We start from the raw sequence: 25314 nt of genomic DNA, 5'->3' as shown, positions 1-25314 counted from the left end.
CTGTAAATATATATGTGTCCATGCTTTTGTTTCAGGTCAGTGCACACAAAAAAGTTTAATTACTGAAAGTCGTTCACATTATTGGATATTTTGAGAAGATGTTGAGTGAGTTCACTACAAGTGAGGCAGAGAAATAGACTCTGGGAAATCCTCCAGAATGAAATCATCACATATCACATACACAATAGTTATAGTTTTATTCATTACATATTTGTATTTCTGCATGCTGTATCTTTAGTTCAATTTAATGTATTCTGTATGAGGATGGGCAGAAAAATGAAATGACCACAGCTACAGAATAAGAAATAGATCATTTTAGACCGGATAAAATGCAAAGCAGTACTATGCATCATTTGTGTCAGGCTTTTGTATCATTTGTACAGTGCGTCACCTTTTGGACTGAATTTGAACCCTGTTGTTTAGATTGCTGTCATAATATGGACAGACGTATTCATAGCACTTGAGTAAATGCAGGAGAAATGCTTTCTACCGACGAACTTTCATTCACCCTGATAGAATATCTTATCTCTGCGCTCAGTTTCAGGCACCGAGCCAAGAGAGACTTTCTCATGAATAAACCGAGAGTTAGGGGAAAAAAAGTAAAAATAAAGAAGTGAGACTAGAGAGGGAAAGAGATAGAGAGATCAATGTGTTCATATTGCAGCATTAAGCATCTGTGTGAGAGCTTATACATGTCTGCAGCTGTGTGTGTTTCTGTTCTTACATATGAGAGGAAGAATGAGTGAAAAGCAAGTGAGCGCTGAAAGAGGCAGCAGGGGAAGACAGCGAGCTTTGTATGGTTGGAGAACAGAGAGAGGGAAAGATAGAGAGGAGACTGGAATCAGGCACAATAGTGGGTCTGTATCTTTATTAGAGAGGAGCCGTCGAGGTTCAGCCTAACCTTGGCTGACTGGGGGACTGTTGTTATTATCAGGACTGACGTCAAACTTTCTCTCTTTTCCCCTTTACTCACCTCTCTCACTCTCTTTTTCTCTACTCTGCTGTCTTTTCCTACCTTTCTCCGCCCCATCCCAGAGGGAGCACCCAGCAGGGTGAGTAGTTGTGTAGTGTGTTCAGTGTGTGAGTGTGTGTGTCTGTGTGTGTGTGACAGTGATAAACTGACGGAAATGGAGACGCGCTGTAAAGTGGCCTCTAAAAACGGCTGCGTACTGCTGGAGCTCCGCCAGTAGTAGCACAGCTCAACACCAGCGCAATAGCCGCTCAGCGCTATCAACCTTGAGCGTCTCAAGGTTTTCTACATCACACTTAGATCTGCTCACAGCATTGCACTGTAATCTGGAAGAAAGTACAAACTGAATGAATGGATGAACAAGCAACTGCTTGTATTTCAGCACCACAAATGTTCTGGTAATCTACAGGACTTACAGAACAAGTGAAAGGATTAAAACCCGGCAAAAGCTGCCCAAAACACGCCAGTTAGTGTCTGTAGAAATGAGCAAGTCTGGCTTGTAAATGTTGACTTGAGTTCAAGATGCATCCAGTGTATAAAACTACAGGAGGCTCCTTAATGTCTGATGTGAAAGAACCACCAAATATTTCTCAATGGGTCACACCACTGAAATCCATTTGAAAAGATGTTTCCCAACAGAACCTGCTCTGTTATATCATTAGTTAATATTTGGTGTAGAATTGCACAACTGCCTCTTCTCGAGGAGCGATCGGGAACAAAGAGGGCTGAGTCCTTTTGTCTTCGTTCAACTGGTGACCAACTTGTACCAGAAAACCAAAAGGTTGTTGAACATGAATAGAAGAACATGCACTCTGACCTCTGATTATAGTGTAAAAGACTGAGATGTATCAATATTAGAATTTTTTTACTCCCTTGTATTGATATCAGCAACAGCTGCAAAAATCAGTCGATCTTTTCCTCTTGTACAAGTTCTGGTAAAAGGACTTTATATAGCGATTTCCAGTCTACTGACCACTCAAAGCGCTCTAATATATCAGGAGGAAATTGGGGTTCAGTATCTTGCTCAAGAACACTTCAACATGCAGCCGGGGGACCCTGGGATTGAACCGCCGACCTTCCAATTAGTGGACGACTCACTCTACCTCCTGAGCCACAACCTCCAGTATCTTTCCAAAACAGTTTCCTTAATGAAACCTGATTCTGTGCGTTGGTAGGTACAGTAAACATGGAAGCAGTGACGATATTATTGTTTATTATTTTGTTGTCTTCCTTTTGACATAATCGCATGTCGCTATCATACAGATTTATGTATTAATAGATTAATAAGAGGTTGCCTTTTAATAAAACACACCAAGCTTCTTTAAAGTTCAGACTCAAGAGTCATTTAATTAAGTGCAACTGAGATGTGACACATTGGTGACTCAGGTTACAATTAGGGATGGTGAAACCAAAACAAAACAAAATCCATCCTAAGAAAAATCAAGTAAATGCGACACGCAGTTAACCATTAAGTGCATACAAGGGTTCATTTTGCCTCACAGGTTTTGCACATATTTTCTGTCACTGTAGTTAGAAGTCCCTGTTAATCGCCTGGAGAATTAATGCAGTGCAAATGGCCTGATTGAAATTCAGTGGACGTCCATGGTTTGTCCTATTCTCTGTGGATGCTTTATGGAAGCCGTGTGAACACTCCCTTACTGTACTGGCTGCAGCGGGCAGCTGGGCTTCATCAGTGTAACTGTTGATAACACACAGAGGGAGGGGGTGGGTTGGAGGGAGATGGAGAGTGAAATTGGAAAAGGAAAAAGAGAGAGAGACACTAAAGAGGAAGAAAAAAACAAGAAAAATAGGGAGAGAAGGTTGTTAAAAAATACCAGCAAGTCTTTGTTCTGGTTTTTATTGTGAAATGAAAATGATTTAAGAGCGCTACTGACTTAACTTTCCCTCCCTCTCTCTCTCTCTCTCTCTCTATCTGCAATGAAACCCTTGGCATAATTTAATTGCTAAACACAATGCTGACTGTTAAGCACCGGGAAAATATTTCTCTTATGAGTTAAGGTTTGTGGTGAACTTAGCCAAGCATTACAGCGTTTGGGAGGGAAAGGGAGGGGAGGGAGAGATGCATATCAATTGGCATTTGTCAGAGAGCCCCGCACCAGTAGAACATGTTGGAATTTTAAATGGAGGGGAAAAAAGGGACAGCGAGAGAGGAAGTCAGGAGAAGAGGGAAGAAGGCTGCGGAGGAGGAGAAGAAAGAAGAGAGGGAATTTTGTTGAGCCGCACTGAGGTCCATTGTGTGGTTTTCTCCTCTCCTCTGTCCAGCGCTCCTTCCTGTCCGCCCCGTGGGCTCCTTCCTGTGTGACTCATTGGTGTGTTAAACCCTCACTGTTCTTGTCCTCCCCACAGCAGGGGACAGAGAATGACAAGTGGCCCTCACCGAACCTCTGGCCCCTGCCCCAGAGCAAACACAACACAATGCTTTGATGGGCTTTTCAGAGTGCTGAGCACCAGGCCAGGCTGTATTGTAAATATGCCGGCACAGCTTTATTGCCCAATAATGAGAGTCATATTTTACATGAGGACTGGTGTGTCGAGGGGAGAGCACTAATTAGCTGTATAGGCTGTCTTGTGTGCCTCCATGGCTACGTCTTCACCTGTGCTTACGCCTGCTGTTCTTGCTGTGTGTGTGCGTGTAATGCTATCATGTGTGTTTTTATGGGGCTATCTGTTAATGTTTGTGTTCCTGCTTTGTGTGCTTTACCCGAGCTTATATCTACAGAGTGACTGTGTGCACGTTTCTTCACATTGTGCCCTGTACATTGACGTATGTGGGTGTGTTTTATGTGTTTATGCAAGTAAAAAGATGTTTCATGTCTTCCTCCAGAGTAAGTCAGCATCATCAACAGACAGTCAGCCACCTGAGGAGCGCCAGGGCCCGTCAGGAGGTTATTCCTCCTCTCAAGGAGGCGCTGAGGCAAAGAGGAGGCGCTGTGATGACAAGGAGCAGCTTGCGCCACACTCCTATGTACGTGATGTGTGTGTCCTTGTCCTTAAAAGATAGGTTTGTAGCCACATGGTTACCCCGCATGGCCTTCGCAACGTTGCTGGTTCGTTTCCAGCTGACAAACTTTGTTGATGTCGTACCTCTCTCTCCACTATGTTTCATGTCTGCTTCTGCTGTCTAGCAGCTGTTCTGTCCATCTAGATGTACACGGGTATTTCTAAAAATGCCTTTTCTGTGCATTTTGGCCTTTCTTATTCACGTAAATGTTGTTTTAGGTCACTGACACATGTGGCTCTCTTGCTCATCTGCAGCAGCTCCCTGTGACTTTGACAAAAAATGACATGAAAATGAATGATGGTGGTTATTTTTATACACACTGCTGTAGGCCCGGAGTAATTCTTACAGTCATCGATTGTGAAAATGCATAGCCTACACACAGTTTAGTATCTGTTCTAGCAAGTTGTGGTTTTGTCAGTGAATTGAATGACCCTGAACTGATATTGTTGTGCTTTATGCTCAGCGCTCAGTTTGAATTCTGTAAGGAAAGAAAAAAACAAGAGCATTATCTCACAATGAGATGGACAAATACAGTAGCCTGGTTTTTTTCAACTCTTACAGTTTTTAAAGCTAGGCTGCTGCTACATGTTTTATTTATTATAAGGGAAGGCTACTTTTTTTATTCATTTTCACAAACACAGGGAGGATTCAAGTCGCCTGCACATAGTTCTGTATTGCTACTCTATTTCACAGTAGGCCTACCGATGCCAGTGGATACTTTCTTCACCTCGCAAGTGTTCATTTTTGTGTTTTGTTGGTATAGCATTCTCCAACATATGTTTAAACTTTTGCACCAAAACATGGTATTATTGTATTGGAAATGCCAACTAAATAATGAGAATAAGAGTATCCACATGTGAAAATATTAATGAATGCTCTTTCGGGCCTTTTTAATAATCTTGATAGGCCAATTTAGACTTTTTAGGCTGTAATTTGTGGCTCCAGACAGATTTTTTTTACAAAGGGAAGGGGACAAGAATGGCTCTTTTGATGGTAAAGGTTGCTGACCCCTAGTATAGATTATTTCTGAAAGCGTGCTAAAACATTTGTCCTTCTTTTAAAACCCTGTTTCTGTACTGACTTATGTGCGTGTGGACTAGGCCCAATAAAGTTCGGAAAAATGCCCCAAAAATAATCTTTAACAATGCTGAAAGATTTTGAGCTTTAAGTGATGCCTGGAAGGAAACTGAAAAGTTATTTTTTTAACAGCACATGTGGGATACAACAGGAAAAAATAAACATAAAAATGACAAATAATGTCGGAAAGCACATGTGCGTCTGTGTGGTTGCGTGAGTATGTGGCATTGCCCATGACATTATAGCCCACACAGGGGTCGGGGGCCTGTGGCCAATTAGAGTGGTGTTTGGTTTGGATGGGTCCAGTGAAGAAGAGCAGAGAGCCATAGGCGATGCAATGCCAGAGGAGAGACGGCCAAGGCAGATAGCTGTAATGAATTAGATGGCTGTGTGTTTGCAGTCTGGAGGATTGATTGACACTGGGAGTCCGTCTGCGCAAGATGGCCTCCAGCTAAATCAGTTTGGCATCCACAACCACAGTCCAAATCTTCCCATTAGTTCCGAGCGAGAACAAGCACGGGTAGTTTCCACTTTCTGAATGTTTTTTCTCTTTTTCTGTCTGTCGAGCAGCATTACAGCTCCCATTTCTCTCTGTTTGCGTCTTGCTCTTCTGTATCTCTCTCTGTCTCTTTATCACCGGCTCTCAATTTCTCCACTTTTGCCTCTCACTCTCACTTCCCTGTCTTCTTCCTGTTTTCTTTTCAATTTTAGTTTGTCTCTCATTTCTTATTATCTCTCTCTTCCTCCTTTTACTTTTTTCTCTTTCCTCTCTCTCTCTCTCTCTCTCTCTCTCTCTCTCTCTCTCCCTCTCTATCTCTGTTTTTTTGTTCTCGGAATAGACTGTAGACGTAGCCCTGTTTTGGTTCTGTATAATTAGGTACTGATGTCACTCCACGCTGATGTCAATAGGAATATCAGGCCATGATCACATCAAAGCGCTGTTGCCATGGTGACTAAGTGCCATCGTTCTCACCCCAGAAAAAGGGAGAGATAGATATAGAGAGATGGCTAGACGAGGAGCGAAAATGTGCCATGGATGGAGAAAGAGCAACAGTGTGTGTTTGTGTGTGCGTGTGCGTGTGTGTGTGTGTGTGTGTGTGTGTGTGTGTGTGTGTGTGTGTGAACGAGAGACGGATCGAAACAGTGTTTGTATGAAGGAGATGTGTGAGAATATATGGTGCACAGTGGTATGGTATCTCTGTGTTAAATGTTGCATGGTGGGCAGCCAGTGGAAGGAAGCAAAGAGCGGCTAGTAATATTGATATATCGATCCGTGTGTGGACTCGTGTGTGTTGCCAGCTTTATTATTAAAGTTCTCTATATACACATACAGTGTATATATATATATATGTGTGTGCGTGTCTGTGTGGGTGATAGAGAGACAGACCAGCGACTAATGCTGCCATCTTAACTTTTCTCCGCAGGACAGTGATGGAGACAAGAGCGAAGACAATCTCGTAGTGGACGTCTCCAATGAAGTAAGTGGCCTTTCACATTCTCATGCTCAAAGTGGCTGTAATCAGTAACGGATCACATGACTTCTTACATGTGAAACTGGTAGCTTGCAGTGATAAATCAACTGAGAGCTATCACCTGACTCAGCTCTTCCCCTCAGCTCTACAGACTTTCACAGGCTTTTTAAAAAAAACACAATTCACAACTTTACTGTTTTGGTTCACTCTCACCACTCTCATCAACCTTGTGTTAAGCGACAGCAGGCAGCTGTTTCCAGTGAAAAACATGTAATACATTCCACTGTACACTACCTGCTCAGCAACAAATGGCAGACAGACAAAGTTAGCAACCAGCTGGTGATTGTTGTGCAGCATTATGAAGCTAAAGAGCCAGATATTTCCCTCAGGAGACCAAAACAGAGCTAAAAGGAGTGTAAATGTTGGACTCATATCAGCACAGTGACTGGAAACCTGACTACAAATTAACGCTAGTGTCTGCTGGGTGTGTAAATATACAAGCTTTTGCTAAGACATTTGCCATATCACCAAAAAAGGATGCCTTCATCACCCACAATGCAAATTAGCCACTGCTCAGCATCACTGGAGGCAATTTATCAGATTACACAGCTTCCTCTGGAACCACAAATGGCTTCATAGTACTTTTTTAGAGTTGCCCTTTGTAATGTTGCTGTTAGTGTTCTGTTTAGACGGACCACAAGAGGCTAAAAACTGAATTATTCATTGATAATATGATTTCATTCATATTATTCATTGAACAAATGTATTTCAGAACTGTTGAAATAACAGCTTGGATCATCTTTAAAGCTAAGTGGTCATTTATACAGCATAATCTGTGGCTGCGCCTTCTGTAAAGGAGAACATTTGTCTCATAGATGAAAATTAATCACACAGTAAACACTTTTTAACTACGATGGGTTGTTTCTTTTAATTCCTTAGCAAGCAAAGCTGGTAGAAATTGATTATGTTTGTAGCTTACCTGCAATGCTATAATAAAGAAAGTGACCCTTTAGGGATGTATGGGTTTTTTTTCTGTACAGTCATTGCTTAATGGAAAAGTTATTAATGAGCCAACCTCCCAGAAACTTCATCCACTGGTGACCACACTCGCAGAAATTTCCCCGTCACAAAATAGTCAATAGTTTCTTCTGACCTCTTCAAATTAATATTCCACCTTCACTACCAATGTTTACTCACAATTTTCCATCTCTACTTCTGGAAAATATCTGAAGTCACTCACAGAACTCACACTTCACTCTGTCTCTCACACACCTCCTCACAGCTACATCCTTGTGCAAGAGCTGTGCATCGCTGTCAGAGGAAAATATCTTTGATTTCCCTACAAAGCCACAAGTTACAAGCCGCCTTTATCCGACAGAAGCTCTCTGACACTGTGTTGCAGCCCACACATGAATAAAGCATGAATGCAATGTTGGGAAGACCGGTGTTGCTCACTGGAATGACTATAGATGTACTTGCCACAGCTTTGGAAACACCCTCTGTCCTCTCCGTAAGCCTGTCTGGCTGGCTGTCGATAGTTCAGTTCACTCGCACATCTGGTTTTATGTGCACAGTGTATATGTGTGAGGTCAGTTTTTAATATATTTTATTTTGATTTGACACATTCATTGTTTCGTTTTAGTGTCTCTGGAGATTTGGTCTTCTTTATCCATTTTTTTTGTTCCTTTTTCGTGACCACTGTAGGTTAGGGTTACTTTTACGTTTGACTCTAAGTTTAATGCTTTGAGTATTTTAACAGTCTTTGATAAAGAAAATGTATCCCGACTTACTTTTTTTACATTTAGAGAAAGCCACAATTACACCTAATTGGAAAATTGCCTGAAGAAAGTCTTCAGTCCCTTGTCTGAATTAAAACTTAATAGATTTAGTATCCTAATTTGATAATTGATTATTTATTTGTTTTATTTTAGTTAATTTCCAGGCAATGATTATTATTTTGCTTCATACGCTCCAAATGTTACAGACCAACTTGGCTTGAACTAACAATTATTCCCATTATTGAAAAATCTATTATTATTATTATATTTCATTAATAGATAAATAATTTGGTCTGTAAAATGTCAGAAAATAGTTGTTTTGTCAGAAAAAATCCCCAGAGAGAATTGTTTTCATATCATCAAAGAGCAGCAAAAAAATAATCACATCTGAGAAGCTGAAATTAGTGAACTTTTGGTATTATGCTTGAAAAACAACTCAATTATTAAAATACCCACAGAATAGCCTGATTGTCTGACTATCAACTAATCGTTTCAGTTTGACACTAAAACACGTGAACACACACAGCATTGTATTTTAGTGTTTTTGTTTTTTTGCTTGCTAGATTGCTTGTTTTAATGTCTTCTATTGTAACCTTGGCTGTGTGTGTGTGCGTGCGTGTGTGTGTGTTTTGTTTGGATCCGTGATATGTGAATTGAGTCAGCAGGTATGTAGCTAGTTCAGCCTTCCGCTGCACTTTCCTTGTAAATAGGAAGAGCTCCTATGTAAGCTCATTATCAGCTGCTGCTTTTTGTGTTGCGAATTGTGTCCGTCCGCGCACACACACACACACACACACACACACACACACACACACACACACACACACACACACACACACACACACACACATTCACAAATTCTTGGTCTACCTATCTCTTGTGATCTACCACTTCTCTCTCTCCGACCTCTTGAAGCCTCTGTTCTTCCTTCTCTTCACTGTCTCTTTTCTTTCCCCTCTCTCTCACCTCGCTCCACCTTCCCCCCTTTTCTCCTCCCGTCTTTCATTAGATAACTGCAGTCTGGTTCGTGTAATATATGCAAAGCCGTTTATGTCCCTGGAATATTTTAGTTCTTTAAATACTTCACGCAGTGTACCAAAATATGTTTTATCTAAGCTCTCTGTTTTTGATATAGCACACAAAAAGCGGAACCGGTCTCTTGTGTGATTTGGAAACTGGTACAAAAGCAAGAAAGAAGAAAAATGTGACAAATGGGGGTAATGGCAGAAAAAGGGAGGGAATTTCTCTTGTGAATGGTGTGTGTGTGTGTGTGTGTGTGTGTGTGTGTGTGTGTGTGTGTGTGTGTGTGTGTGTGTGTGCCTGCGTGTTTTAGAGGGAATGTATACGCATGTGTTTGAACTTACACGGAGCCTCCTGCACACATGTGTGCATTTCTTTTTGCCCATGAGTGTGTCTATGTGTGTGGTTGTTTGAGTCCTTGATCGTGTGTGTGTGTGTGTGTGTGTGTGTGTGTGTGTGTGCCTGTGTGTGTGTGCCTGTGTGTGTAAGCACTAAAATGTCTGTGCTGATCACTGTGACCCAGTGAGAAGTGCTTACACCAGCACTCTGCTCTGTTCTGGGGGAGGCAGCGCTGGCTCAACAGTGGCTCCAGTGATGAAAGCAGCTGTAACAGCAACATTATCTCCAGGTCCAAACACTACTGTACCAGCGACAGTGACAATCTCTACTGTTTCATGTAAATGTTCCCGGAGCCCTGAGCTCCTTTACAAATCACAGTACAGACTGTGACATGAGAGTTTATGCTGTATCCGTTAAGTGAGAATCTGCAGCATTTTATGTATTTGGTATTTTGAATCTGTGCTGGCCCACAGAAGAGATGTGTTTTTGCTGGAGAAACTGCAGTGTTTTGGATGTGGTCAGTTCAGTTGACATGGTGCTTTCAACTTCTTTTAATGAAAAATATGGTGCAAGAATAAATAAATATAATGTGCGTAAGAATAAATTAGGGTAAACAGGCAGGTTGTAACCATGGTAACATGGTAACTATGCAGGGTAATGCAAACATTGATTTAGCTTACATGACCTGTGTAAGGCTTGAGTCGGGTTCAGATACAAAAAAAATGTCATCATTTCATTTCAGGTCGGGCTCGGTTACTTCTCTTACTTACGCAATCAGATTCAGACAGAAAAATGTGGACGCTAGTCTGAACAGCATTACATACTAAACACATAGATATACATATTTTTATAGGTAGCAAAGTATCTGGAGTACAGTATAAAAACACTGTAGTAAGGCTCTTCAAAAATGTAAATTAAATGTAAAAAAAAGAATTGCGGAACACTACTTTAAGGACAGGGTTCCCTCCTTTAAAGAGAAAATATCATCATGATGAAGTGCTGTGAAATGGACTTGAGGATAACACTGAACAATATAATAGTTGAAGCACTGTGTGACCCTCAAAGACTGAAGAGAAATGAGCACCAGTTTACATTTTCGATAAGTTTTTCCTTTCTCTTTGTCATTGAGGAGCCAAACTCTCCTGTGGGCAGCCCTCCTCACTCCCCCCACGGCAATGGGTTAGACCGAGCTCCTACCCTGAGGAAAGAGCTCCCGGGCTCCTCTAGCACAGGAGAGGCCCCTTCTACCCCAAACCCCCGCAGCCCCACCCCAGGGAAATCCAAGGACTCTGCACAGGTAAGATAGATAGACCGCCAGGAATTATTCTGTCTGCTTTTTCCCTTTGTGCTAATATATTACTGTAATTTTTAACATGTTTAATACGATTTCCAGGCGTTTTCTGTAATAAAATGATGTCTTTTTCACTTTGTACCCTTAGGTTGCCCATTCCTGTTACATGTTACGCCATCATTTATGGTGTTTTACTTTGGGAATAAAAAGCACTTAAAAACTGTGCAACCCATAACGCTTGTACAGTTACTAATCCCTGTCCTATTAAACTAAGTTGAGCAGCTACATGGATCACTAGCACAGATACCTGTGGCTGTAGGACTCAGACAAATTCTTCTATTATCATTAAGATCAGTCAAAAGCTGACAGTTAATGTAATAAAGGAGAACTTAAAGGTCCCATGACAGATCAGCCGTGTGTTTTATTTTTTATATTTCTCGTATGACTTCTCTACAGATGGATAAGTCCCAGTCACCATTGTCCAAGTCTGGCACCCCCTCCCCGTCCCACCGTGAGGCCCTAACCCCTGGAGCACCAGGAGCTCCAGGAGCCCCTGGTCCCAGCACCTCCTGCCTTCGTCTGGTCAGCAAAGCAGCATCCAGTGCAGACCCCCTCGGTGAGACGGTTAAACAAGCTTGATGAAATTTTAAAAACAAAAAACAGATAGTTTTGATATTCTGACTGTTACATACATTTATTAAGTTTTTATGTAACCACTGACTCAGAAAGTAACTCAGCATGACATCATTCATTACTGTCTTCTTTTTAATTCCTTGTTTAGCCGCTAAACTAGAGATCATATTTTTTTTAAGTGAACCGAACTACTTGGACCAAAGAACTCCTTGAATTTGGCTGTCGTGACCCTGGTGGGATTTGCACCCAGTCTACCTCTGCCCCTCGTACCATGTCCTCTTGATCCTCTGTTTTTTTTCCATTTCCTCATTTGTTTATGCGATGACATCACTATTGCCTTGTGAGTTACTGTTTTCTCGCCAAAATCTCATCCCTGATCAGAGCAAAGTAAAACAACACGAACAGGACTGACATTTTGAATATTTAAACATAACAAGTGAGATCCCCCTGACTGTATCCATTACCATTATGCTCTTGAGCAGGGCTCTTAACTGCTACCTGCTCCTCCGTGGCCACCAGTGAAAACTATCGTTGTACTTGACAGCTCCTTGGTCCAAAACTTAAAACTAATAAACTAATAAAAGAAAAAGATTTCCATTCTTCTCAGCCCCACTATGACGGTGCTTGTGTGTTGTTTCCCGTCTTTATTTCCATCCTTCAATCCCTCCCTCCTCTTCTCCCTCCCTCCCCAGCTCTCCGCAGTCCCATGTCTGTGCCCCCCGGTTCATACCCGGCTCATTTTGGCGTGGTGTCCCACGCAGGACTGAATGGAGAGCTCGCCAGCCCAGGAGGTTTCGGCGGGGCTCTGACTCTCTCCCCACAAATCAGCGCAGCAGCCAACGCCTACTCCCGGAGCCCCATGGTGAGTAAAGGCCAAATTATTCTTCCCTGTCAAGGTGTGATTTATAGTTGAGCATCAGATCTAACCCTCAGACTGTCATAGCACTGCTGAAATACAGATGAATGTGTTCTGCATTATCAGGAAGTGTTGCACATTCATTTTATACTCAAAGTTATGATGTCCAGCATCAGAAACATAAACACAAAGCAGCCAAGCAGCCTAATCACAGCTTTTACTGTCTCCTGGAGCCCACGTAGCAACGACATGTAGTTACATTTTTGTCGATGTGCATGTGAGCTGTCGCGGGACTGTTGTGTAATGTAGCCTCAGCACGTAGCTCCCACAAGACCTCCACATAATTCAGCCTTAAGGCAGGATGTTCGCTGCAGTGCCCTGTTCACCACCCTGTCATCACACTGGGGAATGGCAGTATGCTCACAACATCACATATCAGTGTCAGCACACTCACACACTTCAGCACCGTTCTCACAGTGCAGACTTCTGTTACGCTCTGATCGCCCCATTGTTTTAATACTGCTTTATAGTAGAATGATTTTGTTTACATATATTTGTTGTTATAGTTACATGCAATTTATACCTTTTATCTTTTAAAAAATCGATTCAGTTGAATGAATTTGCATATGTTTTGTATTTACTTGCTACACCTTTCTTAATGATTCTGCCTTCAGGCTGATAAACAGTTGCTGCTTTTTTAAAGTTTGTTGTTTTGTCTCGTCAAGCCATTAATTGTGTCTCCCCTCTTTTGCCCCCACCAGGTGGCGTATGACTCTCGGTCTCACCTGAGGGCCCCAGGGCTGTCCTCTTCTCTGCCTGGTTCCTCTGGTGGCAAACCGTGAGTTTGTATTTCTGTAACGCATGCGTGACACATGTTTAAAGCATTTTGCTACCATTAGTGTTTGTATATATTTAGCTCTGTTACTTGCAGTATATTCTACTGTTACACAAGGCATTCAAACAGTTAATTTTCTTTTCTATTAATAGGGATTATTAATAAATGAAATATGCGAAAATAGAGCAGGATAATCATGTCAGGCCAAGGAAAATAGTCCTCCAAGCTGCACACTTTGGACTTTCAGTGCTGCACATTGACCCTGAACACTGTAGATACTGTGGAAGTGTCCAGATCACCAACACACTTGCACACAGTCCATTCGGCTCTGCTGACTGAGAATATTGTGTTGTTTTTGTCATTTGTTGCAGAGTAGCAATTCATTCTTGCGGTGCTAATTTGAAATCATAAAACAGCCTTGGCTTCCAACCGCTCCAGTATTGATCGGCCATTAGCAATGCCACACTGACTCTGCCCTGTAACACAATCTGCCATTATGCATTCCCGCCCACAGCTACAGTGGACCAAGTAATTGCCAGAGTTCGGGTGAATATTACTGGAGTTGCAAGGCCATTATGGTGTCGTCAGATTTCACAACTTTGCGCTCTGACTTGTGTGTGGTTGTTTGTGCGATATGTATATTTACCTGTAGCTCCTCTGCTTTCACTTGCTCATTGATTGATTGATTCTGTCTTGTCTTCTTCAGTCTTTCAATTTCCTTTGCAGTTCCTGCTCTTCTAAACTCTTTATTTTTAGCTTCGGCTCTTCCGTTCTGAAGTATTGAAATTTTTCTGTTCTCTTCTCTCTCTCTGCTCCTCAGTGCCTACTCGTTCCACGTGAGCGCAGACGGCCAGATGCAGCCCGTGCCCTTTCCTCCTGACGCCCTGCTGGGCCCGGGTATCCCACGACACGCCCGTCAGATTCACAGCCTGAACCACGGAGAGGTGGTGTGCGCCGTCACCATCAGCACCTCGACGCGCCACGTCTACACCGGTGGAAAGGGCTGCGTCAAGGTGTGGGACATCAGCCAGCCAGGAAGCAAGAGCCCCATGGCCCAGCTGGACTGTCTGGTGAGACACGAGGAAAGATTTAAGACAGGCAAACACACAAGTGTTAAAAATAGAAATGGGTACATCGAGGAACATTCACATATCAGGCCATGCAAAACAAACGTGTATGTTAAGTATATTCACTGAGCTGATTTGTTTTTATTGCCTCTGTCATCTTTCCTCCCCAATTTTGCAAACTGACATCAAAATGTCCACATCAATTTCCTTAATATGCCCAATCATGTTACCATCTGTCCCATCAACACTTTTTTCCCCTCATCCACATCAAGCGCAAGCTAACTGTGTTTTCTTCTTGTCCAATCAGAACAGAGATAATTACATCCGCTCCTGTAAAATCCTCCCCGACGGGCGAACCTTGATCGTCGGCGGTGAGGCCAGCACGCTGTCGATCTGGGATTTGGCCACGCCCACCCCTCGCATCAAGGCGGAGCTGACGTCATCTGCTCCCGCCTGCTACGCCCTGGCCATCTCCCCAGACAACAAGGTCTGCTTCTCCTGCTGCAGCGACGGCAACATCGTGGTCTGGGACCTTCACAACCAGACTCTGGTCAGGTAAGAGGAGAGAGGGAGGAGAGGACGCTGGAAGGATAAAAAGCACATAACATTTTTTTTTTTTTGAAACTCCACAAATAGATTGTAGCCAGGGGAGAGCACAGAGGGGAAAGGGAGTGAAAGGCTGGAGGATGTGGAAATATTTCAGTGACTTCTTGAGGAGAGATGAGGAAAAGAGAGAAAAGGTGATAAAATATGGAAGAGGGAGGGAGGGAAAATCGTTGCAGTCTGGGATTTCCTCAGCTAAGGTAAAGGTGTGTGGGGGGGAGGTGAACTAGCCTTAGGAGATATGGGTCAGATGAAACATCCAAATTCTGGCAAGATAGGAGAAACTGGAATTGAGGGAGATGAAGAGGAAATATTGTGGTAAGCAAAGGAGGAAGAAGAGAGACAGGAGAATTAGGTGTAGGTGGGGTGAAGGCAGTAGATGCTACAGGGAGGGAAGGATTCAAATATATTTGTTCTGACACCTCCAGGAGAAAAAAGAAGCAAAGAAACACACAGGATGCAGAGTCTGTAAAGTGTTTGTGCGTCTCCTCTCCGCAGGCAGTTCCAGGGCCACACAGACGGAGCGAGCTGCATCGACATCTCCAACGACGGCACCAAACTGTGGACGGGAGGGCTGGACAACACGGTCCGCTGCTGGGACCTCCGGGAGGGACGCCAGCTCCAGCAACACGACTTCACCTCGCAGGTAAAAATACACACTCTCAGGTATACAGCTCAACACATGCACAAACTGCAGCAAATCCTCACATTTAAGGAGCTGGAACCAACAAATGTTTGACATTTTTGCTTGAAAAATGACTGAAACAGTGAATCTGCTATCAAAACATTTGGAGATTAATTTTCTTTTAAATGATCTTTGTTTATCGACCGATCATTGCAGCTCTAATATACGCACAGCACATTACAGGGTCATCACAGTGCATCTACACAGAGCTCACCTCACAAGTTAACACATCGACAAACACCAACGTGATTTCACCTTACAGGCGTCCTCACACACACACACTGCCTCTCTCATTCACTCCTCGCTGTCAGAGCACAGCTATGGAGTTTACTGCTGTTTCGATCCGCCGTGTAATGACTTTCTCCGCCACTTTCCCCCACTTTCCCCCTCTTTCTCTCTCTTTCCTTACCAATCTATTAACTCACTCTATATTAACCTCTATTACGCCGATCCATTCTTTCATTTTTTTTAAAAACTTTCCACCATCTTTCCTCCTTTTTATTCTCACTCATCATCTTTATCTTGATATGCTTCATTCCCTCATTCCTACTAAATTCCTTCATCTGTCCTCCTTACTTCCCTCCATTGTTCCTCTTCTCTCATCGACCTTATCTCCTTTCCTCCCTCATCCCCCATTCCCTCACATCTTCTCCCCCATTCCCCATTTTTGTTTTCATTTCTGCACCATTTATCTTCTGCTCTCGCCTCCTCTGTGTTTTTCCCTCTCTATTTTACTTCCACTCCTTCCTCTTGATTCCTTTCCTCCCTCTCTTTGTTTCCCAGATCTTCTCCCTGGGCTACTGTCCGACAGGCGAGTGGCTGGCTGTGGGAATGGAGAGCAGTAACGTGGAAGTCCTGCACGTCTCCAAACCTGACAAGTACCAGCTGCACCTGCACGAGAGCTGCGTTCTCTCCCTCAAGTTCGCCTACTGCGGTATGGACACATGTACACGCACAGTAACTTGGAGTGGTTTCAACGCTTTTCACTGCTCTACACACACAGTGATATGCAGTTAATAAACAGTACATTGTGCCTCAACCACCGCCGTTTCTTTTGTTTAACACGCAGTGCTGTGTTGTCTGTGTTATTTCAGGCAAGTGGTTCGTGAGCACAGGAAAAGACAATCTGTTGAATGCATGGAGGACACCATATGGAGCTAGTATTTTCCAGGTGAGAGTTGAGTTCATCGTTTGAGGATGTTTATGCTCTCTGTATACAAATATTCGAGCCTACGTATAAATATATGTGTGTGCATGTGTATCTGTATTTGGGGCTGCAGAGTCATCTGTTAGTCAGTGTGGATAGTGTTGTTGAAGCTATCTCTGCTTCCTGTTCTGGTACTGCATACACACACACACTCACACACTCACACATAAACTCACACTCACACTCACGCACACAGTGAGCCCTGGAGGCAAAAGAGAGAAAAAGATGAGGGAGTTCAGAGGGAGAAAGCGAACGATAAACATTTTCTTTTTTTTTTTTTATTCCAGGTTTGTTGATCCATAGTGACTTGCAGAGGTTTATCAGAGAGTGCAGGCTGCCAAACACGCACGAACAAACACACACACACACAAAACACAAAACAAATGTAATAATTCCTCCGTGTTCACTCGCTCCGTTTGAGGAAATGTTGAAACATGAATATGCAGGGGTGCCATATTTTTAGCTGAGCCAGTTCATCTGGGTGTGAATGAAACTAGCATGGTACATTTAAGGTGAGTGGTGTGTGTGTGTGTGTGTGTGTGTGTGTGTGTGTGTGTGTGTGTGTGTGTGTGTGTCATATTTCTGTAAGCTACAGTGCAGCAGGTTTGGTGGCTCCTGTCTCTTTCCCTGTGGACTGAAAGGAGAATGTTGGCTATCTGCTTTGTTATCCAAATGCCAAACGTTTCCCCTGCCAAGCAGCTCCCTCCTGTCACCGTGTTATACAGAGCTGCTTTCTCTCGCTCGTCTTCCTCCTCTCGGGTTTATCACTGTCCTCTTCGGTCTCTGTCTCCTTGCTTGCTTTCTTTCTTTCCTTGTCTCTCTGTTTGTTGTGGTTTCTCCCTCTCTGTGCTAAATCATTTTTATCTTTCTCTCCTACTCTATCTGAACCACTGCCCTCACTTTTTTCTCTGTCCTTGTTTCTTGGTTGTAGATACTGTGTGTGTTTTGCAGCCAAGAGAGCTGATTTGTTGATTTTGTAATTTCACCCTCAGTTATGATGCAGATTTGTGTAAGGAACACAGAGTTGCCAAGTTTGTCCGTGTCTGCCTGTATCAGTGGTTAGGCTGCATCACCTTGCATTACCTTTTTGGTAATCTACAAGTTACCGAGACACTTAGTGCTGAGATGGTTCTTGGTGTTTGTAATGCTCGAGGGTGTTCAGTAGAGTGACGGACAAATAATCTGCAACTATTCAATAATCAGTCAATCATCAGTGTTCAAACAAAAGTGCCACATCTTCTTAAGTTTCAGTCTCTGTCTCATGTGGTGGTAAACTTGGTTAGATCAAGTAATTTAATGATATATTTTTGGTGTTTTACTATTTCCTGACATTTTACAGACCAAATCAATCTATTAAGTGGCAAATGAGCCATCATAAGCTTACTAAATAGCGCATATTGTATGTAGGTGGACAGAAAACATCGGAACAAAGTAAAATAAAGAGGTTTCTGATGCTTTCCTGATGGTCCCTGCTGGTGTTTGGTTCATAAAAATACAACATAACAGACTTATCAGGGGTGGAACAATGAAGTGGACTCACTCCCAGTGTTGTAGCTAGCCTTTGTACAGCTGATTACGGCTGCAACTAATGATCATTTGAATTTTCGATTGATATGTCGGCCATTTCCTCAATTAAACAATTCATTGTTTGGTGCATAAAATGATGGAAAATAGCGAAAAATGTTGATCACTTTCTTTGCAAAGGCCAAGATGACATTTTGAAATGTCTTGTTTTGTCCACAACCCAAAGAGTTTCAGTTTAATGTCATAGAGGAGTGAAGAAATCAGAAAATATTCACCCTTAAGAAGCTGGAATCAGAGAATTTGAATAGTTTTCCCTAAAAAATGACCAGAAACATTTAATTTAATTAAAAATATCGGTTGTTTTCTTTAAAATAGTAGACAACTAATTGATTAATCGACTAATCCTCGCAGCTATACAGTTAATCACTACAACGACGGAGGATGTTTTGTTCAGAAGTTTTCTGAGGAACAAGAGAATAAACAATGGATGTTTTAATCATTTTAATCAGAATGCAATTCAGAAGTAGCACAGACACACAGAGAATCACATAATAAACATTGTAACATGAGAGGACGTTGAGTCAGTCTCTGAGTATCAGGTCAAGTATTCCTCCATGTACCTTTGTTTTTACATCTCTCTGTCCCACTTCATCTCTGGCCTGTCCAAACTCACCAGTGGCTTCATGACTGACAGCCCTGCTGTGCCTGTAGCAGGGAGGGAGGAAGCAGAGAGGAGGAGGGGTCGACATGAGAGTTGGGGACGGAGCAAAAAGGAGAGCCTAAGAAGATGGAGTGGGAGGAGGTGGAGGAGGAGAGTCTGTGAAGAAAGGAAGGAAGATAAATGATGATAGAGCAGTGGGAGGGAGAGGTGGAGGGGTGGGGGTGGACGGAGAGTAGAAAGAGCTTTAGATCATCTGAAGCCAGGTGCCCAGGTCTGGCTCTCAGACACAGAGGAGAAGAAAGGGGAGGAAAGAGAGGATTGTACATTTTGCCAGTTCATGCAGACGAGCAGACTTGTGCTGCTCGTGACGCTTAAACCTGCAGTTAATGAGGCTGCATCTCTCCAGAGGAAAAAAGGAGAGAGAGAGCAGCGTGTCTCACAGTGAGGCAGACGAGTGAGTCAGCATCCTGGAGCTGCGGAGAGTCTGTTTGGAAATAATTGCCGACTGTTTTTGAAATGCAAATATGTCTTGTATGATTGAGTATTAAGTGATGAGTCATATCTTTTCTAACATCTTTCCCTTTGTGTTTGTGTCTCTCCATCTGTCTCCATCCATCTATCATCACATCTCTCTCTCCGTCTCCCTCCTGGGTTTGTCTCCCGCCCCGCTCGCTCGCAGTCCAAGGAGTCCTCGTCCGTGCTGAGCTGCGACGTCTCCCCGGACGACAAGTACATAGTGACGGGCTCCGGGGACAAGAAGGCCACGGTGTACGAGGTGGTGTACTGAGGGCCGGGACGAGATGGGAAGAGACAGGACGGAGATTTTTGGGGTGTTTTTTTCTTTTTTGTTTCGGAGGATGGGGGAGGGCGACCAGTTGGCCTGCCAGCCGCTCCTGATCCTCATTACATCAGCAACAGCAGCACCCCCGTCTCGGTCCTCCTGACCCTCACCCTTAATACATCACCCCCTCTCCCCCTTTTTTTGCTGTGATATGAGCTACTGTGGAGGCTCCCAAATGCCACCTCCCTCCTCCCCCCTTCCACTTTCAGCCCAAGGATGAGGCATGATAGCAGCGAGAGAGAGAAAGGGAAGCAGCGAGATAAGAAGGACAAAGGAAAAGGGCGGTGGAGCATAAAGATAAAGTCAGGAAGGGAAGAGAGGGAAAGACAAGAAGGAGGAGAGAAAGCGAGAAGGAAGAGAAATGACAGGGAGGAAGAGGAGGAGGGGGAGGAGGAGGAGGGTGGCAGGGTAATTAGGGCTGTTTCCTGATTAAGAGCTCAGTGGAAGGGAGGCCCCCAGAGGAGGCGCGGAGCGGCACTGTGGGAGCGCCAGCCAGGAGCACTGATACCACACAATCGATTCATTAGCCAGACAGTGGAAGCCTTAATGAGGCTGACGCCGCAGCTCGCTCTCCCCAGCGAGAGGTGTCAGGAGCTGGGGAACGATGACGCTCCGAGATGGAGGGGGCCGCTTCAGATATCCTCACACACTGACATGAAACGCAGACCCGCTCACAAACACACAGCTACGCACACACACACAAGGCACACGTCATCGGGCGAGAGTACACACACACACACACACACACACACACACACACACACACACACACACACACACACACACACACACACACACACACTCGGATACACCCCCTTGAGGTAATCGTATGAAGACAGAAACACACACACACAACACACAGAGCACCCAATTAAACATTCATCGCAGCGCTCCCCGTCTCACTGCTTAATATCTATTTTATTTTGGTCTGACAAAGGCAGCGTCTAATGAGCAGCCGAGTCAATGGGATTCTCCCAGGGCCCACAGACACAAACAGAGAACATCAGCCGAGCTGTTCCCTCTAATTCCTCTGGATTGTTCTCCTGACACCGGGCGCTGCACTCACTCTCATTAAAGGCACTGTCAGCTAGATGAAGTAGCAGCACGCCAACTTCACTGTAAGGCAGACAAGAGGGCAAATTAACACCACCCGATTACGCCGTCATCAGCAGCCGACTAAGCAGCGACTTATCCGAATCCTTTCAAATTTTATGCAACCGGTTGCTGTTTTCATTTGCAAAGCAGATGAGATTACATGTTTATCAGAGTCATTATCTCCATCTCTGCCTGCCTGCTGATGTGCTAGTGTTCTCTGGCTAAATCTTGTTCGGTAAGCTATTGATTGCTGTTAATTGAGATGCTAAACACCTTAAAGGAAAAGTTTGACGTTTTGGGAAAAACTCTTATCAGCCCTCTCGTTGATATTTAGATGAGAAGATTGATTCCAGTCTCTAATGAAGTATGAAGCTACCGGCAGCAGCATGCTAACCCAGCTTCACATAAAGACTGAAAAGAGAGGCACACAGTTACAAAATCAACCGGCACATTGAAAGTTCACCAGTTAGTTGTATTTTGTTTGTTCAGTCTACTCGGTCTACTTTTAGACTACTTGGTTAGGTTTAGGACCCAAAACTACTCAGTTAGGTTTAGAAAAAGATCATGGTTTTAGTTACAATAACTTTCCGCAAGCAAAAGTGAATATAGCAAGAAGTCATGGTGGATAGGGAGGACTTTGACATGGGAGACAAGAGTCAGTTTCCTGTTTGAAACCAAACTATTTTTAACCCGAACCATTATTTTTCTCTTTGTCATCATTCTCGAAATATCCCACGTTTGTCAGAGCAAACAAGCATATGAATCAAATTTCAATATTTTGCATACTACAGTGATAGAGTTAACATGTTATGTCCAAGGAACACGACCACAACCATTGCTCAGTAAAGTGTCTGTTGGTTTAGATTAAAGAAACCAGATCTAAAGTTTTAGTCAGTGAGCTCATGAGCTGCTGGTTGGTGGATGTTGTTACCTTTGGGCAGAGCCAGTCTGGGAGTTGTCCTTTGTTTCCAGTCTTTATGCTAAGCTAAACTTACTGGCAGCTGGCTGTCGCTCAGTCTTAACTCTACAAATGTACGAGTGGAATCATCCTTCTCATCTAACTTTCAGCAGAAAGCGAATAAGCTTTCCAGATTTTCCAAAATGTCAAACTCTTTCTTTCAAACCAGATTCTTACTTTTCGACCCTCCTCCTTGTATCATATCCCAAACCGGCAGGCAAACTGTATATCAGAGCGCTCTGCTTCTATAGAACATGCGTCACCAATGTGTAGACTTAAAAAAGGCACATTTCAAGCTTTTCTTTTATTACTCATTTATTTCAGTATTTTTTATGAATAGTGATTGCTCGTCTTATGTACTGATATGTTTATGTGTTGGGGTTTGCCCATGACTGCGTTTCGGGTTCAGGGGGGAGCAAACAGAGAGGGATGCACTCACACATGGTGACGTATACAAAATCAAGTGGAGCACAGACAGGGGATTATATTTTTGTTCTTTTAACTTTTTTTAACATTTTAAAACAGTGTTTTTTTTTTATCCTTGGTGATGGTGACAGGCAGAGGGCGTCCAACATCAGCACTCCCATGTAAAGAAAAAGAAATCCTCTGTCTTTTGTTTGTTGTTTTTGTTTTATTCCCTTCATTTCAACTGTGCTAGTCAATGTGCTATAGTCTGTTTTCAGTCCTTATCGTGCAACTGAGCTATGTCTCTGCTGAGTGTGTGGTCAGTGTACAGCGGGCGCCGGCTGCGACACGACGATACAGATTAAGCCATCGGAGAGGTCCCACTTTTTACTGCATGCAAACACTCCACTTGTGCTGATAGAACAAGACAAATCGGGAGTTAATCGGTGGTGTAACAGCTGCAGCGTTACAGAGGGGTGAATTTTACTTTACAGTATGCAAATTAGCTCCAGTTGTATAAACTTTTAGCGAGATTTGTCATGTTGGTCGCTGCAGCGCTAGTGCAGGACAGAAGAATCATGAGGGACTTCTACAATGGCTACTGTACCAGCGAGGAGTCAGAGATCATCTGTACAGTTTAATGCCTTTGCCTGCCTCTTTCCCCTTCTGCCAGTCAGCCACAGGCAGACCTAAATAAGCTTGTATACTACTCAGAGCGATGCTGTATAATGGCTATGCATTTGGTGGTATAGTGTGAATATTTGGGACATTGTATTTGATACTCTTCTTCAACTGTCAGTAACGTCTCCCCCCCTCCTCTGCCTGTGCTTTCTCTGTTCCAACACTATAAAAAGTTTTTATTTCCGTTTTACAAGCCCATGTTTGGTTTCTCTTTTAAAAAGCCAAGGAACTTTCCTTTTTTTTTTTTTTTTTTTTTAAATGCACCGTGTCTTATTCCCTCCTGATGCATTTCCCATGTGCTGTACATGAAATACTATGTGTGAAAAATAAACCAAACTTGTGTTCATCCTTTCAGGTGTCTGCCGTGTCGATCTGTTTTAAATGCCCGCATTTCTTCCTCAACACCCTCCATCCGCTCCCAGTGAGGAAATAAACCTGTCGGGGAAAATGTCAAACTTTTCAGCGAGCTGCAAACGCAGAATTTAAAAGCTCTCAGCAGTTCGGCTTTCACCAATGATTTTAAACAAACCGAGGACATCGTCCAGCCCATCACAGCAACTAAAAGGCAAAATGGTGATTCACAAACACTGACGATACACAGCGAAACTCATTAAAGGGACAGTTCGACCGCCAAATGAAAAATTCATAGTTTCCCTCTTGGCTGTAGTGTTGCTTATCCATGTAGATTATTTTGGTTGGAGGTGCAGAGTATCGGAGATATCGGCTGTAGAGATGTCTGCCTTCTCTCCAGTACAATGGAAGGAGATGGTAGTCGCCTTGTGCTCACCGCGCCAGAAGAAAAAAACATTTCCAAACTCAACAGCAGCATCTCTTTCCAGGAATCATGCATGTGTGCGTGTATCTACTCATGGACGAGAGGCTAGCACTTATGATATGGTGGGATGTAAACAATTTAATGGCTGAGCTGTGACATTCGGCCCCGATCACACTTTAAAAATCATTTAAAGAAATGTTTTGTTTTCATCTCTTTTCCTAAAATGTATGGAAAAAAACATAAAAAACAACACCACATATTTGGGCAAAGCAATGTGGTGCCCCCCCCCCCCCCCCTGCAGCCGGTCTGCGTGTGCAACCATCCATCATATATAATTAATGGAAGAAGCAGTGGGACTTTGCCCTTCGTGATGAAAAGTCTTCTAAAAGCTGCTAGATAAACGCTGGTGTGATCGGCCACAGCTAGCTTAGTGGTGATGTGCGCTTCCTTCTGTGCAGTGATTTGGTTGGCCAATGTGGTTTCAAATAGTTCCTACATAAATCTGTTCACAACAAGGCCTGTGGATTAGAAAGGTAGGTAACCAGTTTCACGATTTCTGGAAAGAGTCTTTGCTGTTGAGTTTTTCAAATGCATTCTTGCTTTGAGCACCACAAGCCGAGTGCGATCTAGTTCAATTTCTTTCAAGAGAATGCAAACATCTCCAAAACACAACTTGCACCAAAACACTCAAGATGGATAGAAAGGCAAGAGGAAAAATACGTATTTCTAATCTAGGGTCAAACTGTCCCTTTAAACACTTGGTTAGAGCTGACCAGCTGGGTTAAGATTCCTGCAGCGTGACCGGTGTTGGAGGTCTTCTCGCCTCTTTAGATAAGTTGCAAACATCAAATAGAGCTGAGATACTGGAGCTCATTTAAATACATCTCCATATGTGTAGAATCTTAGAAAGACGCTGACGCCTAAATTTAAAATACGTAAAACAGGCATGCCACACATCTTCAAAGGCTGTGCTGTTTAATTGGCAGCTGAGATTCTCATTTAGTGTGCATTTTGAGATCCTCCTAAATCTCAACGCAGCAGATAAACAAATGATGCGATCCTGCTAGAACATCAGTTACAGCAGGATCGCAGAGCAGCGACAAACCTTTCTTTATTCAGTCATTTGTTCTTTTCTCTACTGCTCACACTAGATGGCATGTGTATAAAGCACCAGTAGCCTTGAGGCTGTTGAGCGCTGTGATCAGGAGTATTAACAGCAGGACTGTGCATTTTAAAGAGGTCAAGGGAAAAAACAACTCGAATGAAATGAAGCCAAGTGGTTTATCAACCACCTGTATAACAATAATCCTTCACTCTGTGCTGCAGATAAATGCTCTACTTTAATTTTCCCTGTTATCTTCTCTCATTTTTGTCTCAGCAGGACCGTCACCACCACACACACAATCACTGAAGAACGTCCTCTTGGGCATTATTGCTGTAATAATCCATCCCTCAGCAGACTGTACAGTACATCACCTTTGTCTCGCCACACTACAAGCCAGCTCAGCACAAAAGCATC

The 25314-nt window shown here is 43.3% G+C and overlaps 1 protein-coding gene across 9 annotated transcripts in view; it reads left to right on the top strand.

The window, feature by feature from the left end:
- Nucleotides 1–23372, top strand: part of tle2b (TLE family member 2, transcriptional corepressor b) — a 90286-nt gene extending 66914 nt beyond the window's left edge. For all 9 annotated transcript variants that reach the window (XM_084354915.1, XM_084354914.1, XM_084354910.1 and 6 more), the window contains 13 exons: nt 1036–1052; nt 3816–3956; nt 6494–6547; nt 10808–10975; nt 11426–11585; nt 12295–12464; nt 13220–13296; nt 14114–14363; nt 14668–14915; nt 15462–15609; nt 16432–16582; nt 16743–16819; nt 19720–23372. In XM_084354915.1, coding sequence (XP_084211041.1) covers nt 1036–1052; nt 3816–3956; nt 6494–6547; nt 10808–10975; nt 11426–11585; nt 12295–12464; nt 13220–13296; nt 14114–14363; nt 14668–14915; nt 15462–15609; nt 16432–16582; nt 16743–16819; nt 19720–19827 — 1769 coding nt within the window. In that variant the 3' untranslated portion in view covers nt 19828–23372. The remainder of the gene's footprint in view (nt 1–1035; nt 1053–3815; nt 3957–6493; nt 6548–10807; nt 10976–11425; nt 11586–12294; nt 12465–13219; nt 13297–14113; nt 14364–14667; nt 14916–15461; nt 15610–16431; nt 16583–16742; nt 16820–19719) is intronic.
- Nucleotides 23373–25314: the final 1942 nt, after the last annotated feature.

Source organism: Pagrus pagrus (assembly GCF_965226575.1).
Source record: "Pagrus pagrus genome assembly, chromosome: 6".
Lineage (NCBI taxonomy): Eukaryota > Metazoa > Chordata > Actinopteri > Spariformes > Sparidae > Pagrus > Pagrus pagrus.
This window is presented reverse-complemented; position numbering and strand designations above follow the sequence as displayed.